Genomic DNA, 25026 nt, shown 5'->3' on the forward strand with positions numbered 1-25026 from the left:
ATACTCAATCAATAATCACAGACGGGTTAAAGTTCACTCACTTTATATCAACAAAAGAAACGATCAGCATCCATGAGTTAACAGCTGACGGGCTCTCAGGGCCCACCTGGTGATCAGGCTACAGGTAAAGCAGTGGAGTGGGACCCCGCGCTAGGGGCGGGGTCATTGACACGCACCAGCACTCACGCCGTCTGGATCCACACAAGCAGTCCGTCACGGGTCCAGAAGGGACCCCATGGTGACCCGTTACCACGGTAACCACTGAACTGGGAACCTTTTTTTTTACATTTTGTGAAACAGAAACGTTGAATGGCTGGAGGCGGGGTCACCACGGCAGGTGGCGGGGTCACGGTCACGTCCCGGCCCGCCCTCCGGGCTGCGGTTCCGACTCTGACGTGGTTCCACTAAGTCGGAAAGCGGGCCGATCCACCAATCAGGCTCAGGGAGGGTTTGAGGTGGCATCACCATGGCGACAGGAGGGACGCCGCCTCCCGCCTCTTCTGGTCTAGACGCCACAAAGCATCGTGGGCCGTCGGCGCTGGGGTTCGATTGTCGGCGTGGGTTTGGAGTAGAAAAATAGAAATGAGAGCAACGAGACGGGTCCTGGGGGGCCACGCCCACCGCTGGGGGGAGGACAGGCTGCTTTGGTTCCAGTCTGAACATCGAAGGTCGCGACCTGCTGTGGCCCCGCCCCCAACAGGCTGATTGTCTGAGGACTGCCTCCTGCTGCGATTGGTTTGGTTATTGCTTCAGGGTCACGTGACTCACATCAACTGGCCTCAAGGAGGTGGGGCCAGCGCCACACCCTCTTTCTCTCCAGCCAATCCGGTTCAGGCTGGGAGTGGCAGTGGGCGTGGCTCCGTCATTCTTCTGTCCCCTGCTTCCTGTCCTCGTCTCCCGCTTTAAGGCAACTCATATTTGATGATCTTAATAAAAGCTTTTCTTAAAAAATGTACAAATTTGTGGCTACAAACGATGATGTCATCGATGACGTCATCGGAAGGAGGTATAGAAAATATATAAATATGCTTTTCTCTTTTGTACAAACGTCCTGCGGCTCACTTCCTGTCGCCTCCTCCAGTCTCTCCCTCCCATTTTCACCTCATTTATGCACAATTGCTATTTACACTGAGGGGGCGGAGCCGTGCGGAGGGGACGGGGCTCACGAGGAGTCTGTGCAGGGCGAGGGCGGCGGCGGGTACAGGTGGTGCGAGTAGCTGCGCTCCGTGTAGGGCGAGGGGGGGCAGCTCTCGCAGTTCTCCTCCGCCGACAGGTACTGGCTGCGGGGCGTGGGGGGGGGCGGGAACGGCTCCGAGTCGTAGTTCAGGTCGCTGGTGTAGCCCTTGGCGCCGGCGCCGCCCGCCTTCAGCGGCGCCCGGCGACCCGGCGTGTAGTCGCTGTCGCACACGTCTGTGCTGCAGGGCGTGGTGGGCGGGGCAAAGTGGCGGTAGGTGTAGGGCCGGTAGCTGGGGGGGGACACAGGACGGTTAGCGGCTAAACAGAGGAAGTCTAAGAATGCTAAGCCATGCTAACGTTACAGTACGCTGTCAGTCTTTAAACGAAGCTAGGTCTTCTACCTTTCCCTCGTTATGCTAACATTAGCTATACTTCCTGTTTCTGCTCTTGATGTGAAGCTAGCACAATTAGCCTCTGGCAGTAGCTTCATACTTAGCATACAGTTATTTGTTCAAACAGATTTGACTTGACTTCAAACAATTTTTCTTGTTCAGTAAACATGCTAGCAGTGGGCTAGCTTAGCTTAGCTTAGCATGGATACCATAAAGATGGGGACTCCCCTCGGGCTCAGAAACCAGTTTAAACTTCAAATCTGTTGAAGGTGTGTTTCATTAGCATGAGGGGGCGTGGCCTGTGGCCAGACACACCTGTAGGAGCGGTGGGTGGACGGACTGTTGGACGAATAACCGAACTCCATCGTGTACTGGGAGCGAACTGTAGCAGGGGAGGGGGGCGGGTTCAGGATCTGCAAACCAATCACATCAATCACAGATCAATCACAGATCAATCACATCCTGATCTGTGTCTGATCCTTGTGTATTTGCCCCCCCCAGCGGGTAAACATCGACAGGAAGTGGGCGTGTCTCACCGGGGGGAAGTAGGTCCCTTTGGTGGAGGAGGAGCTGCTGGACGAGGCTCCGGTCACGTGGGCGCGGTCATACGGCGGCCCGCTGCTCCCTCCCATGATGCTCAGCGAGCCAATCACCGACTTCCCTCTGGACATACCTGCCGATGGGAAGACAAGGTGAGCCCCGCCCCTCGGCCCGTGGGCGGGGCCCCGGCAGCGTGTCCTACCTGGCAGCGAGCTGGACAGCGAGCTGGGGTGGGGCACGTATCCCAGCGGCACCGTGGACGGGCCGTGGACCACGAAGTCGTTGGTGACCGTCTCGCCGTCGTCCTTCATCTGGGGACACAGGACGCGCTGGCACACGAAGTAGACCGCGCCCACCACGAACAGCGTCATGACCACGCCTACGATGGACACGATGGTGTTGTTGGGCGGGGCCGGTGGCTCCTCCGTCGGGTCTGGAAGCGGATCGGGAGTCAGCGGTGACACGTACAACATGGGGGTGTGTGTGTGTGGGGGGGGGGGGGGGGGGCTTACAGCAGCCTATCTCGTCGGAGTTGTCGGTGCAGTCCGAGTTGTGGTCACACTTCTTGTGTTTGCCGATGCACTGGCCGTTAGAGCAGGTGAACTGGTCGGGGGGGCAGCGCACTGCAGCAGGGAGGCAGGTGTGTTACAGCAGAGCCCCTCCTCCGGGGGGGGCAGCAGAGCCCCTCCTCCGGGGGGGGCGGGGTCTCACCTTCACACTTGCTCTCGTCGGAGCGGTCCTGGCAGTTGGCCTCCCCGTTGCAGTGGAGGCGGAGCTCGATGCACTGGCGGCTGTCGCACTGGAACTCGGCGTCGGAGCAGACGGGGCAGTCGTCCTCGTCGCTGCTGTCGTCACACTCGGGGTACCCGTCGCAGCGCCACGCCTGGGGGATGCAGTCCACCTCGCCCGACGCGCATGAGAACTGCTCCGGCGAGCAGGTGGGGGGCTCTGGGGGGAGGAGTCGGTCACATACACTCACACACACACACACGTGCGCGGAGGAGGCGTCTGATTGGGCGGGGGGCTCACCTCCACAGGACAGCTCGTCCTGCAGCAGCACCAGGTGGACGGGGCAGGAACAGCGGGTGGTGCCGTCGCCCTTCACGATGCAGATGTGGGAGCAGCCGCCGTTGTCCCAGGTGCATGGGTGTTTACCTGCAGCGGGGGGTGGGGGGGCGGCGTCAGGTGAGCGTGTGGCCCGGCCCCGCCCCCCCCAGATCAGCTGACTCACCGTAGTCCCTCATGTCCAGTTGCTGCACGGCGTGGATGTCGCTCAGGTAGGCGATGCGCGCCTGGATCTTGGTGCGGCCCTCGCGCGTCGTCTTGTCGATGCGTTCGATCATCTGCTGCTGCTTGTCGATCCAGTACAGGTGGCGCCCGAACACCGTCAGCCCCACCGGCTGCAGGATGTTGGAGTCCGCCAGCACCACCCGGTTGGCCCCTGCTCGGCCAATCGCAGCACGGCACAAACAAAACAAGGTGGGGCCAAAAGGTCAGGAGCAAAGACAACAAAACGGGTCAAACTGAAGGGGGGGGGGGGGACAGCGACACACGACGTCAGACGGTCAGTCCATCACAGGAGAAACAGTCACCGACACACACGGCCCGGGGGGGGCAGACACGCCCTGACGGGTTGTGTTTGGGGGTGTTGTGATGTAATGGGCGGGTCTGACATGTAGCCACTAAGATTAGCAACTATTAGCAGTTAGCATCCGTCAGACGGGGAGCCTCTTGGTGACATCATCACCGCCCGGCGCTCTGCCCTCAGAGGACAGTGGAGGTGGGCGGGGCCTCACCTGACAGGTCGCTGCTCTCGATGCGCCGCAGGTCGGAGTCCACCCAGAACAGCTTCCCCACGGCGTTGTCCACGGCGAGCGCCACGGGCTTCCCCAGCCCGCTGAAGAACAGCACCTCCCGCTCCGTGCCGTCCAGCGCCGCACGCTCGATCTTGGGGGAGCGCTCCAGCAGGTTGGTGAAGTACAGGTACCTGTGGGGGGGGACAGGTGAGCCACGCCTACACATACATCACCTGTCCTCCGTCAGAACCCCACCCCGTGAGTGCGTGTGTGGGCGGACCCACCCCCGCTCCGGGTTGACCACGATGGCGCGGGGCTTGTCGTGCTCGCCCCTCAGGACCACGCCCACGCGGCTGCCGTCGGTGCGCGTCACGTTGATGACGTTGGTGACCTCGCTGGTCCAGTAGATGAAGCGGCTGTAGACGTCGATGCTCAGGTCGTACAGCTGCAGCCCCTGGCCCGGCCCGGGGGGGGCGCCGGACACCACCGTCGTGCTCTGGGGGAGGGACAGGGGGCGGAGTCAGACACGGCTCACGCGCGCCACCCTGCTGCAGGGGGCGGGGCCTACCTGGTTGCCGTCCTCCTGGGCGCGGCGGATGACGTTCTGCTTGGAGTCGATCCAGTACAGCTGGCGGTCCAGCGGGTCGTAGTCCAGCGCCCGCACGCTGCGCAGGCTGTGGATGGGCAGGATGATGTCGGGGCTCTGCTGCTCGTCCACCACCATCCGGCTGATCGCCGTCTTCTGGCTGAACAGCAGGAAGGAGGTGGGGGCTGCAACGCAGGACACGCACGTGTGAAGGTTAGTGGCTCGCTGCTAGTCACTAGCACTCTTAGTTTAAAGCAGCCAATTGCTAGTTACTAGCGGCTAGCAGTTTGAGATAAATAACTTGTATCTATCTAGCTAATAGTTGCTAGTAGCTAGTTATTAGCAATAGCTGCTATTAAGTAAGTGTTAATAACTAGCTCTCAGAAGCTAACTATTAGCAGCGAGGGTGTGGCCAGGTGCTGTGGGGGCGGAGTCTCACCGCTGCAGGTCTTGTTGTCGTTGTTGAGGGAGAAGTGGGCGGGGCAGCTGCACACAAAGCTGCTGACGGGCACGGCGAGGCACAGGTGCGAGCAGTGTCCGTTGGTGGAGGCACAGGCGTTCCAGCCCCCCTGCCTGGAGGAGTGGAACACCAGGATGTCCATCACGTAGTCCAGGTGCCCCTGGATCACGGTGCGGTTGCCCCCGCTGCTCTTGTTGGCCCGCTCGATGCTGCGCTGGCTCCAGTCCGTCCAGTAGATGTAGTCCTGGTACTGGGTCAGGCCGAAGGGGTGGGGCAGGTCGTCAGCGATGACCTCACGCTCCTCACCTGGGGGGGCAGGGGGGTGAGACTAAACACACGCACAAACAAACAAACAAACAAACAACCCCCACGCTGACACAGCTCCCCCTGCCCCCGCCCCCCGCCTCACCCAGCATGTTGGACGACTCGATGAGCGTAGTGTCCAGGTCCGTCCAGTAGAGGCGCCGCTCGGCGTAGTCGATGGTGAGTCCGTTGGCCCGGCCCACGTCCGCCACCAGGGTGGTGCGGCCCGTCCCGTCCATCGCCGCCCGGTCGATCTTCGGCTTCCCCCCCCACTCCGTCCAGTACATGTACCTACAGACACGGGCCAATCAGAACCTAGGAACACACCTGGTGGGGTTCTGGTCCTGGTTCAGGTTCAGCTCACCCTTGAGCCGGGTCCAGGGCCAGGGCCCGGGGGCTGTCCAGGTCCTTCCAGACCAGCACCTGGCGGTGCTGCCCGTCCAGCTTGGCCACCTCGATGCGGTTGGTCCCGGTGTCGGCCCAGTACAGGTTCTTCCCCAGCCAGTCCACCGCCATGCCTTCTGGGTAATCCAGGCCGAACTCCACCACGTGCTCCAGGGCGCTGCCGTTCATGAAGGCCCGGCTGATGGTCTGTGGAGAACCGGACCGTCAGGGCGGGGCTCCGGAGCCCTCGGGGTCCGCCCCCTGAGCGGGGGGCGGGGCTCACCTTCAGGGTGATGTCGGTCCAGTAGATGCGGTTGTCGGTGACGTCGAAGTCGAGGGCGGAGGCCTCCCTGACCCCGGTCAGCGGGATGGCCACGTTGTTGTTGTTGGTCTCCAGGGAGATGCGTCGGATGTCGGTGTGGCGCGAGAACAGCAGGAAGGCCTCCGGGACGATACAGGTGCGCTGGTCCGACACCAGCTCCAGCCCGATGGGGCAGCCGCAGGCCACGCCCCCCGGCTTGAACAGGCACAGGTGGCTGCAGCCCCCGTTGTCCTCCGCACACGGGTTGGTACCTGGGGGGCGGGGCCACAGCCGGTCAGGGGGGGAGGAAGGACACAGCTGCTACGCTACGCTAACGTCAGCAGAGACGGACAAAAAGCCAGCGTTAGCTAGCGTTAACTAGTCTCTGAGCCCCGCTAGCGTTAACTAGTCTCTGAGCCCCGCTAGCGTTAACTAGTCTCTGAGCCCCGCTAGCGTTAACTAGTCTCTGAGCCTCGCTAGCGTTAACTAGTCTCTGAGCGCTGCTCGTATTAGGCGGCCCCGACCCGGCCCTCGGGGGCGTGACTCACCGGGGGCGTGGCCCACGTGGGCGGCCTTCAGGCCCATGAGGTCGGGCAGCTGGTCGATGATGACCTGGCGCTCAGCGGTGCGCTTGTGGACGCGCTCGATGCTGCGGCGCTGCCAGTCCGTCCAGTAGATGAAGTCTCCCAGCAGCGTGAAGCCGAAGATGTGGGGCAGCTTGTCCTCCACCAGCACCCGGCGCCCAGACCCGTCCATGTTCATCACCTGCACACAGGAGGAGAGTCAGTGGACACGCCCACAGGGCGGGGCCCGAGGGCAGAGCCCTCCCTTCAGCAGCAGTTACACCAGGGGACGCCAACCCACAGGAGCCACGTGATTGGCTGATCCACAGCAGCCCAAGACTGCCAGCTTTCATCACACACACACACACACACACACACACACACACACACAGACACACCCACACACCCACACACACACACACACACACACACACACACACACAGACACACCCACACACAAACACACACACACACACACACACACACACACACACACACACACACACACACAGACACACAGACACACACACACACACACACACACACACACACACACACACACACACACACACACACCCACACACACACACACGGTGTTTAAATATAACCCCGGTGGTTTGTGGGTCGGTCTCGGGTCTATTCTCAACAGAACAGACCGCTGTTGGAACGCGGCCCAATCTGAACCAGATGTGGAACCTGACCACAGAGCTCAGGTCCTCCCGGGCCCCCACCGGGCCCCCACCAGCACCATCTCTCAGGGTCTGGAGGGGTGGGGTCATCTGGGGTCACAGGTCAGCCGGGTCCAGAGCCATCCACCAGAACCGCCCTGTTGCTGAAGGCGCCGGCTCTCATGTGGAGTCTCCGAACCACCCCCAGTGGACCCCCGCCCCCAAATGTGACCCCCCGCCCCCCTGGACCCACCTCGATCTTGTCGGTCTTGGCGTCCCCCCAGTAGAGGGCGCGCTGCTCGTAGTCCAGGGCCAGCCCGTTGGGCCAGCCCAGGGAGGTGTTGACCAGCACCACCCGCTCCAGCCCGTCCAGGTCGGCCCGCTCGATCTTGGGCACCTCGCCCCAGTCAGTCCAGTACATGTACCTGGAGAGAGAAGCGGGTCAGCAAGGGTTCTGAGCAGGGTCAGGACCCCTTCGGGATGGAGCTCACCCTGCCACGGGGTCCAGCACGATGGCCCGCGGCTCGTCCAGGTCCTCAGAGATCAGGATCTTGCGCATGGTGCCGTTGAGCCGGGTCACCTCGATGCGGTCGGTGCCGGTGTCGGTCCAGTACAGGTTGCGTGCGATCCAGTCCACGGCGATGCCATCGGGATGGTTGACCTGGGACGTGACCAGGAAGTGGGAGTCGCTGCCGTCCAGCCTGGCGCGGCGGATGGCCTTCACGTCGTCGTCGGTCCAGTACACGAAACCCTCCACCGGGTCGTAGTCGATGGCAATGGCGTGCCGGATGTCCTCCACCTGCAGGATGACGTCCGTGAAGTCCGGCGTGTCCAGAGAGATGCGGCGCAGGTCTGTCCGCCGGGCCAGCAGCAGCATCTGGGTCGCACCTGAGGGGGGAGAGGGCACGGGTCAGGACCAAGACGCTACATGCCAACGGGATCGAGACTCTACCGGCCAACGGGATCGAGACTCTACCGGCCAACGGGATCGAGACTCTACCAGCCAACGGGATCGAGACTCTACCGGCCAACCGGACTCTACCGGCCAACGGGATCGAGACTCTACCGGCCAACGGGATCGAGACTCTACCAGCCAACGGGACTCTACCGGCCAACGGGATCGAGACTCTACCGGCCAACGGGATCGAGACTCTACCGGCCAACGGGATCGAGACTCTACCAGCCAACCGGACTCTACCGGCCAACGGGATCGAGACTCTACCAGCCAACGGGACTCTACCAGCCAACGGGATCGAGACTCTACCGGCCAACCGGACTCTACCGGCCAACGGGATCGAGACTCTACCGGCCAACCGGACTCTACCGGCCAACCGGACTCTACCGGCCAATGGGATCGAGACTCTACCGGCCAACCAGACTCTACCGGCCAATGGGATCGAGACTCTACCGGCCAACGGGACTCTACCGGCCAACAGGACCAGCACTCTACTGGCCAACGGGACCGGGATCTCCTCACCGTCTCTGCAGGTCCTCTCGTCCTCCAGCAGCTGGACCCCGGTGGGACAGGCGCAGCGGTAAAAGGGCGTGGCCGGGGCGAGCAGACACAGGTGTGAACAGCCCCCGTTGTCCTGGGAGCAGGGGATGGGCACTGCAGACCAGAACCAGAGACAGGGTCAGGACCAGAACCCGGGGTACAGGGGACAGCGCCAGTGCCCCCCGCTACTTACCCAGTTTCTGCCGGCTGGCACTGAACACGTGGATGTCCATGGGGGAGAAGATGTCTGCGTGAACCACGCGCTGCCCCCCCCCGGTGTGTTTGCTGCAGGCATGGATGGAGTGGGTGTTCCAGTCGGTCCAAAACAGTGTGTCCTGGTCCAGGGTCAGCGCGAATGGGTGGGGCAGCTCGCCCTTGACCACCACCTCCCTGGAACACAGAGGAGTGTCAGACCCAGCAGAGCTCCCCCCCCCCCCCCCCCCAAGGAGCCCCCAGCGGTACCTGTTGGAGCCGTCCAGGTCGCAGCGGTGGATGAAGTTGTGCTTGGCGTCGGCCCAGTAGAGCTTGAGCTGCTGGTAGTCCAGCGTCAGCCCGTTGGGCCAGTAGATGTCTTTGTCCACCAGCAGGGAGCGGTTGGTGCCGTCCATCCCCGCCCGCTCGATCTTAGGGACCTCCCCCCAGTCTGTCCAGTACATGAACCTGAGGAGACAGGACACCAGCGTCAGGGAAACTGGAACCCCCCGGGCAGAACACAGGACCAGAACAGTGTTCTCGTTAGCGTGAGTCCTTGTGTCTTTCTAGACAGGGACACTCGGTCTGTCTGGGACACCAGCTGACAGGTGTGCTGGTTCTAAGCTGCAGTGACAGAGGAGTTAGTCCGACCCCCCAGAGAACAAGAAGAGTCCTGTTGGGTTTGTCTGTCTGTTAAAACGCTTTGGAACGTCTGCTGGTGGGATTAAGAGATAGACTAATAAAGGCTGATTGATTGATTGATTGATTGATTATCACCATGCTTCTGAAAAAGATGCAAAAGTTGAACAAAAAGCAAGAGACAATGAATAAAAACAATCAAACGTTAATGAGGGAAAAGAGACAGATGGTACTACAGGTATTACTACAGGTATTACTACAGGTATTGCTACAGGTATTGCTACAGGTATTACTACAGGTATTACTACCGATATTACTACAGGTATTACTACAGATATTACTACAGGTATTACTACAGGTATTACTACAGGTATTGCTACAGGTATTACTACAGGTATTACTACCGATATTACTACAGGTATTACTACAGATATTACTACAGGTATTACTACAGGTATTACTACAGGTATTGCTACAGGTATTACTACAGGTATTACTACCGATATTACTACAGGTATTACTACAGATATTGCTACAGGTATTACTAGAGGTATTACTACAGATATTACTAAATGTGTGTGAAGGTTCTGTCAGCTTGGGTCAATGTCCACAGGAGAAAATATGAATTAAAGGAAAAGAAAACTATTCAGTAAAACAAACTGTATTACATCTTTTTTTAATGACTGCCAGGCTTTTAACATTTTGATAAAACTAATATATAATTTTATTCTTTTTTTCTTTCAACCTAAACAGTTATGATGTTGTTAATAAACCCATTAATAACATCATAACTGTTATTAATAATGATAAGAGTTCAGACAATATTGGACTATTGTCTGAACTCAATCCTTGTGTTACTTCTACCGTATATTCTGCTGGGATGCACAAATTTTATTGACGTGCATCCCAGGGATGCACTACTTTCTGGAGGTAACATGAACTTTGCCAGAACCGGGGGGGGGACAGCCTGGGGGAGGGGGCTACAGCGGCCTGGAGGGGGGGGCTGAACGAGGAGCCCCTGGCCACAGGAGCTGCTTTGTGTTTGCTCCCTGATGCGTTGATCCTCTCTGAAGTGGCTCCAGAGCTGCGTTCCAGGCTGGACCTGGAGAACCGACCCAAACCAGTCCAGACGGACCCACAGGAAACACCTCGTAGCTCCTCCCCCTTCTCTCCCTCTACTTCCTTCTTTTTGTTCCTCTTTTCGTCTCTTTTTCTGCTGCGCTAACAGAAAAACTGATGACCCCTCACTTCCTGTTTGCGCACACGATATTAAGCAACGCCGCTAACAGCTGACCTACTAGCATGTAAGCTAGCACACACACGCACACACACAGCTGTCAGCTGAGGTCATCAGCCATAGGCTGGCTGGTGTTGGTCTTCGGTGGTTCTGCAGGTTTGGCATCAGAGCCTACCAGTGGGGTGGAACACGCTAGTATCTGTTAGCAGCTGGTAGCTAACAGGACCTGGGGCCCCCCCGGGACCCCAGGGCCTCCAGGCCCCTAAGTCTGGTCCATCCTTCCTTGAACATGATACTTATCCAACACACACTATTATACTATTTACAGTACAGTGTTCATGTACCACTGACTTCCTGACTCAGTTTTGAAGGAACTAGGTTTTAGACTAACTAGTTTTTGAATGATTAACATAAACAGTGTATTTGTTATTACCTAACTACAGTATTTTCTGCACTAAAAGCCTTTAGTTTTCTTAAAAACCGACAGTGCTTTAGTGTGGAAAATACTGTATTATTTATATTATATTTCCACTGTATGTTTGTACTTTTACACCCTTCATATACACACATAATGCTGCCACAATATGAAAGGTGTCCACATTTTATTTTCACGTTTTCAGTCTGTGTTTGGAGTTTTTGCCCTCTGTTTTTTTTTCATGCACCAGTCCTGCGTTATGTGCCTTTAATTGCCAATTGGGGACAAATAAAGCTTTGAATTGGATTGAACCCCCCCCCCCCCCTGTTGCTCCTGGGGGCTGCCCAGTGCTGGGGTGCGGGGCCACTCACCCTCGTTCGGGGTCCAGGGCGATGGCCCTGGGCTGGTCCAGCTCCTGCCAGAACAGAACCTTCCTCAGGGTCCCATCCAGCTCGGCCACCTCGATGCGGTTGGTGTCGGAGTCGGTCCAGTACAGTTTGCTCCCTAGCCAATCACAGGCCAGCCCGTCGGGGGAGGCCAGGCCCGGCACCACCGTCTCCACGGCGCCGGCCCCCGTCTGGTTGAAGGCGGTGCGTTTGATGGCCTCCTCGCTCACGTCGCTCCAGTAGATCAGCCCCCGCGCGTACACGTAGTCCACGGCGGCCGCGTCCTCCAGCCCCCCCACCACCACCGTGGAGTTGGCCTTCCCCTGGGCCGCGTCCACCAGACGCAGGTCCCGTCTGTTAGCGTAGAGCAGCAGGGGCACCGCTGGGGGGGGACAGGGAACCGTTAGCAACATAAACAAACAGCATGTAAACAAACCGTCTGTTACTGTAAAAACACCTGCTTTAACAACAACAAACAACATGTAAACAAACAACAACATGTAAACAAACAACATGTAAACAAACCATTTGTTCCTGTAAAAACACCTGCTTTAACAACAACAAACAACATGTAAACAAACAACATGTAAACAAACTATTTGTTCCTGTAAAAACACCTGCTTTAACAACAACAAACAACATGTAAACAAACAACAACATGTAAACAAACAACATGTAAACAAACCATTTGTTCCTGTAAAAACACCTGCTTTAACAACAACAAACAACATGTAAACAAACAACAACATGTAAACAAACAACATGTAAACAAACCATTTGTTCCTGTAAAAACACCTGCTTTAACAACAACAAACAACATGTAAACAAACAACATGTAAACAAACCATTTGTTCCTGTAAAAACACCTGCTTTAACAACAACAAACAACATGTAAATAAACAACATGTAAACAAACCATTTGTTCCTGTAAAAACACCTGCTTTAACAACAACAAACAACATGTAAACAAATGTCTGTTAAAACAAACACACTGAAGGACATGCAAACAGGCTGACTGATCATCTATTGATCACTGATCGTCTCTGGTGACCCTGAATGACCTCTCTGATGGTCTCAGCAATCCACATCCTCTCTGCTGATGTTACCCCCTGCCCCCCAGGACCGGCCCACTTTCACTTCCCCCTGGGGGAGGACTTCCTTCTCCAAACATTGACCACATCATCACGTTAACCCCTGGCCCCCCAGCAGGATGTTTACACTCATGTTTTGGTTGTATCAGCAGCAGCACCTCCCCCACCTGAACACAACCACCACCTGTCCTGTTGTCATGACGACAGTGACTGAAACCTGGAGGTTTTCCTCTCAGTAGTTCCTGTACCGCTGACTTCCTCCACTTAGCAGGTCGCTGAACTCGTCCAGACCCAGAAAATGGACATCATGATGTCATAAAGGTCTCACCTCTACGACGTCACCTTTATGATGATGTCATAAAGGTGCACTATTGATATCATACAGGTATAATAATGATGTCATAAGGTATCATGATGACACCTTATTACCTTCAGCATCAGAACCAGCAGAGCATCAGCTGCTGGATAACCTGTGATCACCAGCGTGTCAATAACAGACAGCCTCCTGATCAATACACCAATCACCCAACGACAAGAGTATCTGATCAGGTGATCAGACATCAGTGGACCTGTCTGGATCACAACGACGTCACACACACCTTCTACACGTCACACACACCTTCCACACGTCACGCACACCTTCCACACGTCACACACACCTTCTACACGTCACACACACCTTCTACACGTCACACACACCTTCTACACGTCACACACACCTTCTACACGTCACACACACCTTCCACACGTCACACACACCTTCTACACGTCACACACACCTTCCACACGTCACGCACGCCTTCCACACGTCACGCACGCCTTCCACACGTCACGCACACCTTCCACACGTCACGCACACCTTCTACACGTCACACACACCTTCCACACGTCACACACACCTTCCACACGTCACACACACCTTCCACACGTCACACACACCTTCCACACGTCACACACACCTTCCACACGTCACACACACCTTCTACACGTCACACACACCTTCCACACGTCACACACACCTTCCACACGTCACACACACCTTCCACACGTCACACACACCTTCCACACGTCACACACACCTTCTACACGTCACACACACCTTCCACACGTCACACACACCTTCCACACGTCACACACACCTTCCACACGTCACACACACCTTCCACACGTCACACACACCTTCCACACGTCACACACACCTTCCACACGTCACACACACCTTCCACACGTCACACACACCTTCCACACGTCACACACACCTTCTACACGTCACACACACCTTCCACACGTCACACACACCTTCCACACGTCACACACACCTTCTACACGTCACACACACCTTCTACACGTCACACACACCTTCCACACGTCACACACACCTTCCACACGTCACACACACCTTCCACACGTCACACACACCTTCCACACGTCACACACACCTTCCACACGTCACACACACCTTCCACACGTCACACACACCTTCCACACGTCACACACACCTTCCACACGTCACACACACCTTCCACACGTCACACACACCTTCTACACGTCACACACACCTTCTACACGTCACACACCTTCCACACGTCACACACACCTTCCACACGTCACACACACCTTCCACACGTCACACACACCTTCCACACGTCACACACACCTTCCACACGTCACACACACCTTCCACACGTCACACACACCTTCCACACGTCACACACACCTTCCACACGTCACACACACCTTCCACACGTCACACACACCTTCCACACGTCACACACACCTTCTACACGTCACACACACCTTCCACACGTCACACACACCTTCTACACGTCACACACACCTTCTGACTGGAATCTAGAACCCAAAACAAACCGGAAGAAGAAGACGAGCAGCTCTGATTCCTCCAGGTGACCTCCACTGAAGGAACGATTGAGTGTGAAACGTGTGAAACACAAACGAGGATCAAAGACTGAAAACATGACGTCATTAAATCAGGACGTCACGATTTGATCCGGTGAATGTTGACGTGTCTCTCCTTTGAAATAAAACACTTTAAAGTTTAGTTTGGTTTGTTTCCAGGTTTGAAATCAAAACAGAAACTTTATTAACAATCAGGCCACAAACAGCACCGGTTAGCATCACAGGCTAACAGCCCGGAGCGGATGTTTGTTTGTTTGTTTGTGTCGTCATGAATAAATAAAGGTTTGTAAACAAGGCTCGCGCTGTGAAGCCCGTTAGCAGCTAGCTGGAGCCGTAGCATGTTATGCTAGCTGCTGCGCTAGCTGCTTGACGCTACTGACCGGAGGCTAGCCGAGCTAGCGGCCGCGTTCAGCCCGAAAAACCACCGACCCGTCCGGAGCCGCGGACCTGGAGCCCCGGAGCGGAGCGGCCCCGGAGCGGAGCGGTTCGGACGGGCTAGGCTCCCCCGGCTAACGGGCTAGCCGTCCTGCTAGCCGCGGCTAGCAGCACGCAGCGCTAGCAGGACGCTAGCCCGTTAGCTCCACTCGGAACAAACCGGAGCGGGCCGGACCCGGACGGGCCCGCGGATGCCCGACCGCAGCTCCGCTTACCGACTCCGAACGGGTCGTTCCCGCGCCTCCCGGAGCCCCCCGGCGGGCGGGGGCCGCGGGGCCGGACGTGGGTCCCGGACTCACCTCTGACGAGCGAACAAAAAGTCGACAACAGCAGCGCCCGCAGCGCGACTCCCATCTTGCTGCCGTCGGTTGTCCCGCCGCGTCCCTCTCAGCGCGGCCCGCCCATCGCGGCCCGCCTCCGGTTCCGGTAAAACGCGTCGATCCAACAGAACCACGTCCGAACTTAGCCTCTCGGTCCGTTAGACAGTCGTCGCGTCCATCCCGGCTGCTGAAGAACTGATCGGTCGGTCTCACATTGTCCTGCAGGAGCCCCGTCTCCTTCCGCTGAGGAACCGCTCCTCCTCCTCCTCCTCCTCCTCCTCCTCCTCCTCTTCTTCCTCCTCCTCCTCCTCTTCCTCCTCCTCTTCCTCTATTGTTGTTCTGATTTCGTGCTCTCACGCTAAAGATACCGTTACCACGCCGAACCCGCCACACCGGAGCACAGCCGCCCGCCTTCCGCCCCGCATTCCTGCGGGACTAGTTTTCCGTTCGCACCGGCTGCACCGGGACCCACCGCGGGCATCCCGTCCGGAACGGAACGCGCTTCATCTCCACGGGCGTGTCGGTGAGCGCAGAACCGACCTGGGAGCCGGTCACGGCCGTTATGGAGGGCAACGAGTGGCCTCAGGTCCGAACCGGGGCCGGGAAAGAAGCGGGTCGGAGCTCACGGTTGTGTGACGTCACGCCTGAAGCTCCACGCCGAAACTGATGAGTCCCAACTTTATGTCCGATTCGTTTGGACCTGGTGCCAGTACCGATCCGGTGTGGACGCACCTGGGACGGAGTTTATATGGGAATTACCCGTTAATGAACAATTAACATGGGGTAAACAATAAACAATATGTAAATGTCCAGCAGCCCTTTGTAAACAAAACAACACCGAGCCGTTAGCCGAGGTCGGTCTGTTGAGCCGGTCCTCCGGTAAGCCATCAATAATCAATAACTGATCAATAACTCCTTTAAAACCAGTTCAAACCATTAAAAACGTTCACAAATAATAAAACTCAAACAAAAACGAAAAATAATCACATTTTAATTATTACAATAACAAAACATCAAAGTCCAAGTCAATTCAAAAGCATCACTTCAAAAAACAAGACCCGAATATTAACATCCGTGAAATGAATGCAGAAAACCTATGGAAAATCAGTGCAGGACGTTCTGCTGCCCCCCGCTGGTGAGTTTTTGGAACAGCAGCGTTCTGATTGCTGCTTACCCCCTAGTGGTGAAACTGTGGAACAGCAGCCTCCTCTGACTGCTGCTGCCTCCTAGTGGTTTAACTGTGGAACAGCAGCGTTCTGATTGCTGCTTACCCCCTAGTGGTGAAACTGTGGAACAGCAGCCTTCTCTCAGGCTGACATCGAATACAAAGGGACGTTTTATAGGAAACTAGTGTGCGTTTAGTGTGAAAAACAAATGATAAATAAAACTCCAACAAAAACGAAAAATAATCACATTTTAATTATTACAATTAAAAAAAATCAAACTCCAAGTTTATGCAAAAGCATCACTTCACAAAACAAGACCCGAATATTAACATCCATGAAATTAATTTACTAAACCTGTGGAAAATCAGTGCAGGACGTGGCGCTGCCCCCCGGTGGTCAGTTAGTGAAACAGCAGTTTACTGACTGCTACTGCCTCCTAGTGGTTACACTGCGAAACATCAGCCTTCTCTCAGGCCTACATCGAATACAAAGGGACGTTTTATAGGAAAATAGTGCGCGTTAAGTGTGAAAAAACATGTAATACTTAAAAGGAATCAATCAAACTATCAAAAACACACAATCAGCAGTGCAACAAACGTTAAACATTGCATCCACCGTTTCATTTGGTCCACGTGTGAACAGGAAGTGGACGGAACCGCAGTGAGTCTGACAGGCTCTATGGCTCAAACTGACGTGAGACATGCAGGCTGAAACACGAGGCGTGAACGGACCCCACGGCCGCGTGTGGCTCGTCCAATCAGAGCCGTCGGACCCACTTCCTGAGATTCCCGGGGGAGATATTGCTGTGTGTTCCTTTCCATGAAACCAACCAATCAGCAGGAGGCTGACTCTAAACTCTCTGGTTCTGATTCAATCGGATCAAAGACACAAAAAAAATCAGGATCTCAAGAAAAAAATCTAAAAAACTGGGAAAAGTTATGAAATGAAAAACAAGCAGCCTCCACTTCAAATGACAGGAAATCACAGGAAAAGCTCAACCAATCAAATTCACCCCTTCATTAATCGATCACGTGATGCTGATTGAGTTTATTATTGATCCTGGTTGATTCCATCCGACCTCAGAATGGGGGGCGGGTCGTACCGACGCCACACGACGGCGCCGCAGGAGGAACGTTTAAAACGCTTTCTATTGGTTCCTGAAGATCAATCCGTTCATTGGTCGAGTGTTGGCCAATCAGCTGCTGGGTCCTGTTTACTTCCTGGTGGAACTGCAGTGATGTCATTTCCTGCTACAGTCGAAAAACATGAAGAAGCAACCAGCAGCCAATGAGAACACAGCTTCCTCCAGGCTGCTGTTAGCCCACAGCTCCTTCCTGGGGGGCGCCGTGCCCCCCTCACACCTCGTAGTGCAGCTCGTTCAGCTCCAGGCGGGTGTAGTGCCGCCGGTCGAACGACTCCAGCGCCTTGCGCCCCCCCACGGCCAGCGCCAGCGTGAGGAGGGCCAGCCCCACCACCAGGAAGGCCACCACCCCCGCCCTCATCGCCCCCCCTCCCGACGCCGCCTCAGCCCAGCCGGTGCTGGAGTTGTGGAGGGCGGGGGGCAGCTGAGTGGGGTCTTTGGGGGCAATGAGCAGGACTGGTGAAGCACTGGTCAGGGGTAAAGGGGGGGTGGGGGTGGTAGGACTAGCACTGGTAGTGGTGGGGGTGTCAGTAGTTCTGTGTGCTGCCTCTCTGTTGATGGTGGGGGTCGGAGCTCCCTGGGTGGGGGTGGATGTAGTGGTGGAGGAGGGGGTTGGGGCGGGGGTAGTGGGTGTGATGGTGGGGGCAGATGAAGTGGGGGTGGATGCAGTGGGGGTGGGGGTGGATGCAGTGGGGGTGGGGGTGGATGCAGTGGGGGTGGGGGTGGATGCAGTGGGGGTGGGGGTGGATGCAGTGGGGGTGGGGGTGGATGTAATGGGGGTGGGGGTGGGGGTGGATGTAGTGGGGGTGGGGGTGGATGTAGTGGGGGTGGGGGTGGATGTAGTGGGGGTGGGGGTGGATGTAGTGGGGGTGGGGGTGGGGGTTGATGTAGTGGGGGTGGGGGTGGATGTAGTGGGGGTGGGGGTGGATGTAGTGGGGGTGGGGGTGGATGTAGTGGGGGTGGGGGTGGATGTAGTGGGGGTGGGGGTGGGGGTGGATGTAGTGGGGGTGGGGGTGGTGCCAACAGGGCGAGGCTTGGCCTTCTTGGGGGCTTTGCTCTGCTTCTTGGGGGGCTTGTTGGTCCGTGGGGGTGCAGCAGCAGCGGTGCTGGGGGGGGGGGTTCCTGTTGTCGTGGCAGCGCTGGTGGGAGGTGCTGGCGTCACTGGGGTCATTGTGGCCACGGTGAAGACGGGTGGAGATGCTGCTGTGGGGGTGGGGGGGGCAGGAGTGGTGGTTGAGGTGGTGGGTGTTGTGGTGGGGGCAGACGTCGTGATGGTTGGGGTGGTTGTGGTGATGGGTGGGGCTGGTGCAGTGGTGTTGTGTACGGCGGTGGTCGTCGTGGGAACCGGTCTGGGCGTGGCTGGATGAACGATGCCTGTGGACAGAGAGGGAACACACGTTACATCCGTCTGTCGGCCTGCAGGGGGCAGCACAACCCGTCAGACAGCTGTCACATGACCCATCTCGTGGGTGTGGTCCCGGGAGCGGGCGTGTGGGGGTCTCACCTCGGTAGATGTCGTAGGTGTTAATGCCCTCCTGGGCCTTCATGAGGGGGCAGTCCTGCTCCGTGTGGCAGTGGAACAGGAAGCAGTTCTCCTCGCCGCCGCGCTTGTTGGCGTTGAACACGGCCATGTTGCATTTAGCCCCTGAGGACCAATCAGAACAACAGAAACGCTGAGGTGACGACGTGTCAACGTGTGAACACAGCTACCACGTCAAACCACTAGTCTCCTCTTCTTCAGGGGTTTAAACTAGTTTACAGGTGTTTAAACTAGTTTACAGGTGTTTTGAACGAGTCTTCAGGTGTTTTTAACTAGTCTTCAGATAATCTACACTAGTCTTCAGGTGTTTTAAACTAGTCTTCGGATGTTTAAACTAGTCTTGAGGTGTTTTAAACTAGTCTTCAGGTGTTTTAAACTAGTTTACAGGTGTTTTGAACTAGTCTTCAGGTGTTTTAAACTAGTCTTCAGGTGTTTTGAACTAGTCTTCAGGTGTTTTAAACTAGTCTTCAGGTGTTTTTAACTAGTCTTCAGGTGTTTTAAACTAGTCTTCAGATAATCTACACTAGTCTTCGGGTGTTTTAAACTAGTCTTCAGGTGTTTTAAACTAGTCTTCAGGTGTTTTTAACTAGTCTTCAGGTGTTTTAAACTAGTCTTCAGATAATCTACACTAGTCTTCGGGTGTTTTAAATTAGTCTTCAGGTGTTTTAAACTAGTCTTCGGATGTTTAAACTAGTCTTGAGGTGTTTTAAACTAGTCTTCAGGTGATTTAAACTAGTCTATAGGTGATTTGAACTAGTCTTTCGGTGTTTAAAACTAGTCTTGAGGTGTTTAAACTAGTCTTCAGGTGTTTTAAACTAGTCTATAGGTGATTTAAACCAGTCTTTCGTTGTTTTAAACTAGTCTACAGGTGTTTTAAACTAGTCTTCAGGTGATCTAAACTAGTCCCCAGGTGTGTTAATCTCACCTGGCCTGACGTCCTCGGAGCAGCAGGCGAGCACACAGTCGTGTTCGGCCCGGACGCCGCGGGCGTCCATCGCCGTCGCCCGTCGGGTCAGCGCCAGCCTGACGTTCACGATGACGTTCTGGTGCTGTCTGGAGAAACACTCAGAGTCCACGGCAGACGCAGGAAGTGATGTCATCAGCAGCAGCACGGAGGCGAGCAGCAGGGTCCCTGAGGGTCCGTGTGAAGAGGGAGGGGTCATGGCGGCGGAGGTGACCCGTCAGGTGCCGGACCGGAGTCAGCTGAACTACTCCAGCTAATGGATCCCCGTCAGTCAGGACACAACTCAGCAGGAAGCTGGAACAGTCCTCCGGGGGGGGCGGGTCCACAGTCCACAGAATGGACTTCAGCCCGTCTGCGTGGGCGGGGCTTAGCAGTTCTTATCTGGACCCTGGACCGCCACCGGGGAGCGCTGGACCTCGATCCCGCCGTTAGCCAATCAGATCAGGAGCAGAACCAGAACCTGAAGAACAAGAACCATCAGGAAGACCTGCTGGACACGCCCCCTACAGCCTGATTGGAGGACATTAAACATGTGACTGAACCGGACCTCAGGACCGAATTACAGACGGACAGGAAGTGGTGTGCTGCTAGCTTCAACAGTTAGCATCTCATATGTAGCCTGAATGTGTGTTTAACCCCCTACCCCCTAACCCTACCCCCCTAACCCTACCCCCTAACCCTAACCCCCCTAACCCTACCCCCTAACCATGACCCTAACCCTACCCCCTAACCCTACCCCCTAACCATGACCCTAACCCTACCCCCTAAACCTAACCCTACCCCCTAACCCTAACCCTAAACCTAACCCTACCCCCTAACCCTAACCCTAACCCCTAACCCTAACCCCCCTAACCCTACCCCCTAACCCTAACCCCCCTAACCCTACCCCCTAACCATGACCCTAACCCTACCCCCTAACCCTACCCCCTAACCATGACCCTAACCCTACCCCCTAAACCTAACCCTACCCCCTAAACCTAACCCTACCCCCTAACCCTAACCCCTAAACCTAACCCTACCCCCTAAACCTAACCCTACCCCCTAACCCTAACCCCTAAACCTAACCCTACCCCCTAACCCTAACCCTAAACCTAACCCTACCCCCTAACCCTAACCCTAACCCTAACCCTAACCCTAACCCCCCTAACCCTACCCCCTAACCCTAACCCCCCTAACCCTACCCCCTAACCATGACCCTAACCCTACCCCCTAACCCTACCCCCTAACCATGACCCTAACCCTACCCCCTAAACCTAACCCTACCCCCTAAACCTAACCCTACCCCCTAACCCTAACCCCTAAACCTAACCCTACCCCCTAAACCTAACCCTACCCCCTAACCCTAACCCCTAAACCTAACCCTACCCCCTAAACCTAACCCTACCCCCTAACCCTACCCCCTAACCATGACCCTAACCCTACCCCCTAACCCTACCCCCTAACCATGACCCTAACCCTACCCCCTAAACCTAACCCTACCCCCTAAACCTAACCCTACCCCCTAACCCTACCCCCTAAACCTAACCCTACCCCCTAACCCTACCCCTACACCCTAAACCTACCCCCTAAACCTAACCCTACCCCCTAAACCTAACCCTACCCCCTAACCCTACCCCCTAAACCTAACCCTACCCCCTAAACCTAACCCTACCCCCTAAACCTAACCCTACCCCCTAACCCTACCCCCTAACCTAGTCTGATCCAGTCCCCTTCCAGTCTGATCTCAGGGGGTTCCTGTCTCCGGTGGGATCCAGTCGGATTCAGACCCAACAGAAACCTGGCGTGTGATCGGTTCCCTGGTCTGCACACGCGTGTGAAGGTTCTGTCAGGGGGGAGCAGCATCCACAGGAGGAACATGAGTTCAGGACATGAAACTAGTGAGGGAGCACACTGCACTACATCTTTATTCACGCCTAACACGGTTCTAACGTTTGATCATAGATGGAACTCTTTGTACTTTTACCTGAATGATGGTGTCGTTATGAATAACGCCGTTCTGGTCTGGTGCTACTGGCTTCTCCCGTATCTGACCTTACTCTGACCTTACTCTGACCTTACTCTGACCTTACTCTGACCCCCCTTCACAGCGGCGACGTGTTGGTAGCATCAGTGTTCCTTCGTCCGTTAGCCACCAAACGTCTCCACAACCGTTCAGACAGGAAGACCAAAGTACAAACACGTGGCTCAGGGAGCACAGGGGTGGACGTCAGGTGATGACCTTGAGGACACTAGGTCAAGGTCAAACTTAAACTTTTGTACACTCTGGAACTGGATAAGATATTTAAGACGAGGGAAAAGGCCAGTGTAAGACAATAGATCAAAGCTAGTGCCTTGATCTATGACAGTACATCAGAGCACCAGCTTTGATCTTTGACCTATGACAGTAGGTCAGAGCACCGGCTTTGACCTTCGACCTATGACAGTAGGTCAGAGCACTAGCTTTGACCTTTGATCAATGACAGGTCAGAGCACCAGCTTTGACCTATGACAGTAGGTCAGAGCACTAGCTTTGACCTATGACAGTAGGTCAGAGCACTAGCTTTGACCTATGACAGTATGTCAGGGTCACATTGTGAATCCAGGGGTGTTGCAGGATGTTACAGTCAGTGACTGTTACTTTGGGGATACATGAACCTCATGTTGGGACGAACACACTGATTGAACCATATCCCATGATGCACTACTTTCTGGAGGTCACATGAACTCTGACCCCACCAGACAATTCCGACTATTTCATTGTTTGCATTAGCATTAGCAGGTTAGCTTGAGGGAGCTAGGACAGCTGAATGGATCCTAACATCACGTGACCACCGGCTGTCTGATGGTGGTCGTTGTGACGTAACGTCCCGGTTCTGGTTACCGGTGGAAACGCGTCTGCCTCCAGAACCACGGCTTTAGAGCGGAACCGGGACTAACCGGGACTAACCGGGACAAACCCGGACTAACCGGGACAAACCGGGACTAACCCGGACTAACCGGGACAAACCCGGACTAACCGGGACTAACCCGGACTAACCGGGACAAACCCGGACTAACCCGGACTAACCGGGACTAACCCGGACTAACCCGGACTAACCGGGACTAACCCGGACTAACCGGGACTAACCCGGACTAACCCGGACTAACCGGGGCGAAGCTGCTTCTGCTGCCGCAGGTGAGCGACAGGAGACCCGGTTCCTCCCGGTTCTCTCCGGTTGCTCGTCCCAGACCGGCCCCGGTGCTCCCGGTACCGGAGCCAAACGGACACGTCGCTCCATCCGGAGCCACCGGGACCGGCGCCGGACCGCCTCGGTACCGGATGGACGCCATCGGCGCGTCGGTCGGTGGGAGCGGAGCCCACCGGGAACTCACCTCCGGTGTGAGGACCTGTCGGCGGAGCTGCGATCCTCCGGAACGGAACCGGGCCCCCCCCGGTACAAACGGTCCAGCTCCGAACGGCGGCATCCGCGTCGGTCTCCGGTAGGGGCGAGTCACGTGACGGCGGCGGAGGACCTCCGTCTGACCCACTTTAGTCTTTGTCCTCCGGAGGGGGCGGGGGTCTGGGGGGGGCGGACGGCAGAACACCCGGATATTGACCGAAGAACGATTACCCCCGGTTCACCGGGACCGTCAGTAACGGGGGGGCGGGGTTCTCTGGGTCCACATGAACACAAGCCGGGCCCCCGCAGAACCCCAACCCCCAACCAGCATACCCCCCCCCCGTACAACAGCAACAGGGACTTGGGGGGGTCCAGTCAGGTTTTATTATTGTTTACAGCCCCCCCCCCAGGAAGTAATTGGTTCACACCCGACAGACGTCAGCCAACCGGGTCACAGCTCATGTCTCAGGACCAGAACTGGTCTGGATGGGGGGGCTCGTCTCCAGAACTGGACCTGAGACTCTGACAGCAGCATGCTGGCTAGCATTAGCACGTGACCAGGAGTCTGACCAGGTCAGCTGACCCAGCACTGGCCCCGCCCCCAGGCACACCCGGTGTGTGTGTGAGGGGGGGGTCAGACCCGGTCCTGACCCTCCTCCATCTCCACGTCCTCCAGGGCGGCGCTCTCCCTCTCCTCCTTTGGGGGCTCCTGGTTCTTCTGGGGTGGTGCTGTGAGGTGAAAGCAGTGCTGACGTCACAGTTCCTGTCTGGACAGGAAGCAGCCCCGCCCCCCCACCCCAATGAAACAGCCCCGCCCACCCCACTGAAACAGCTCCGCCCACCCCAATGAAACAGCCCCGCCCACCCCACTGAAACAGCTCCGCCCACCCCACTAAAACAGCTCCGCCCACCCCACTGAAACAGCTCCGCCCACCTCAATGAAACAGCTCCGCCCACCATAAACGTGCTGAGAGCAGAGCAGTGGCGCCCCCTGTGGTCCGGAGAGTGTACATTGATTACACACAGGTGTCCTGTTTATTTGGTGAGGCTCCTCCCCCCCAGAGAAGGCACAGGGCCCCCCCTCTGCTCCCTGTCCTGTTACCTTCCACGCTGGCCTCCTGCTTCAGGTGCTGCAGCTGCTTCAGCAGCTTCCTCCTCTTCTTCCCCGACAGGGTGATGTTCGCTCTGGGGCTGGACCTGCAAGCACACACAGGCTCAGGCCCCGCCCACGTAGCACAGCGCTAACGCTAGCTGATGATGTTCAAACACAGGGGGGCCAAACTCATCAGCATCACCATGGATGTAATCAGAGGGCCAGATGTAACTAATAAATGTAACTAAATGTAACTCAGTGTAATGTAACTAAATGTAACTACTCCTTAATGTAACTAATAAATGTAACTAAATGTAACTCAGTGTAATGTAACTAAATGTAACTACTCCTTAATGTAACTAATAAATGTAACTAAATGTAACTCAGTGTAATGTAACTAAATGTAACTACTCCTTAATGTAACTAATAAATGTAACTAAATGTAACTCAGTGTAATGTAACTAAAT

The 25026-nt window shown here is 56.0% G+C and overlaps 3 protein-coding genes across 4 annotated transcripts in view; all 3 read right to left on the reverse strand.

The window, feature by feature from the left end:
* Positions 1–26: 26 nt before the first annotated feature.
* On the reverse strand, positions 27–15554 carry lrp6 (low density lipoprotein receptor-related protein 6). 2 transcript variants are annotated; one of them, XM_068307289.1, is made up of 23 exons: positions 15276–15554; positions 11519–11915; positions 9127–9324; positions 8858–9054; positions 8647–8778; positions 7661–8057; positions 7423–7594; positions 6487–6703; positions 5921–6210; positions 5618–5844; positions 5360–5544; positions 4930–5256; positions 4473–4675; positions 4189–4400; positions 3905–4095; positions 3340–3549; positions 3138–3263; positions 2820–3056; positions 2621–2731; positions 2311–2541; positions 2105–2241; positions 1884–1981; positions 27–1466 (listed from the first exon to the last, which is right to left on the reverse strand). In XM_068307289.1, exons 1-23 carry the CDS (start codon positions 15328–15330, stop codon positions 1163–1165), a joined length of 4854 nt encoding a protein of 1617 aa, XP_068163390.1. In that variant the 5' UTR covers positions 15331–15554; the 3' UTR covers positions 27–1162. The 2 variants fall into 2 exon arrangements, with proteins under 2 accessions (XP_068163390.1, XP_068163389.1); XM_068307288.1 differs by having other exon boundaries at positions 2105–2541.
* Positions 15555–17817: 2263 nt separating this feature from the next.
* Positions 17818–20735, reverse strand: mansc1 (MANSC domain containing 1). The gene is made up of 3 exons (XM_068307501.1): positions 20069–20735; positions 19108–19248; positions 17818–18977 (listed from the first exon to the last, which is right to left on the reverse strand). Exons 1-3 carry the CDS (start codon positions 20304–20306, stop codon positions 17818–17820), a joined length of 1539 nt encoding a protein of 512 aa, XP_068163602.1. The 5' UTR covers positions 20307–20735.
* Positions 20736–23826: 3091 nt separating this feature from the next.
* Positions 23827–25026, reverse strand: part of LOC137589487 (uncharacterized protein C11orf98 homolog) — a 3426-nt gene continuing 2226 nt past the window's right edge. Inside the window, exons 3-4 of the mRNA XM_068307286.1 lie at positions 24569–24663; positions 23827–24195 (exon numbers count right to left, since the gene is read on the reverse strand). Of these exons, the coding sequence (XP_068163387.1) occupies positions 24101–24195; positions 24569–24663 (190 nt within the window). The 3' untranslated portion in view covers positions 23827–24100. The remainder of the gene's footprint in view (positions 24196–24568; positions 24664–25026) is intronic.

The sequence above is a fragment of the Antennarius striatus genome, chromosome 22 (assembly GCF_040054535.1).
Source record: "Antennarius striatus isolate MH-2024 chromosome 22, ASM4005453v1, whole genome shotgun sequence".
In the NCBI taxonomy this organism is placed as follows: domain Eukaryota; kingdom Metazoa; phylum Chordata; class Actinopteri; order Lophiiformes; family Antennariidae; genus Antennarius; species Antennarius striatus.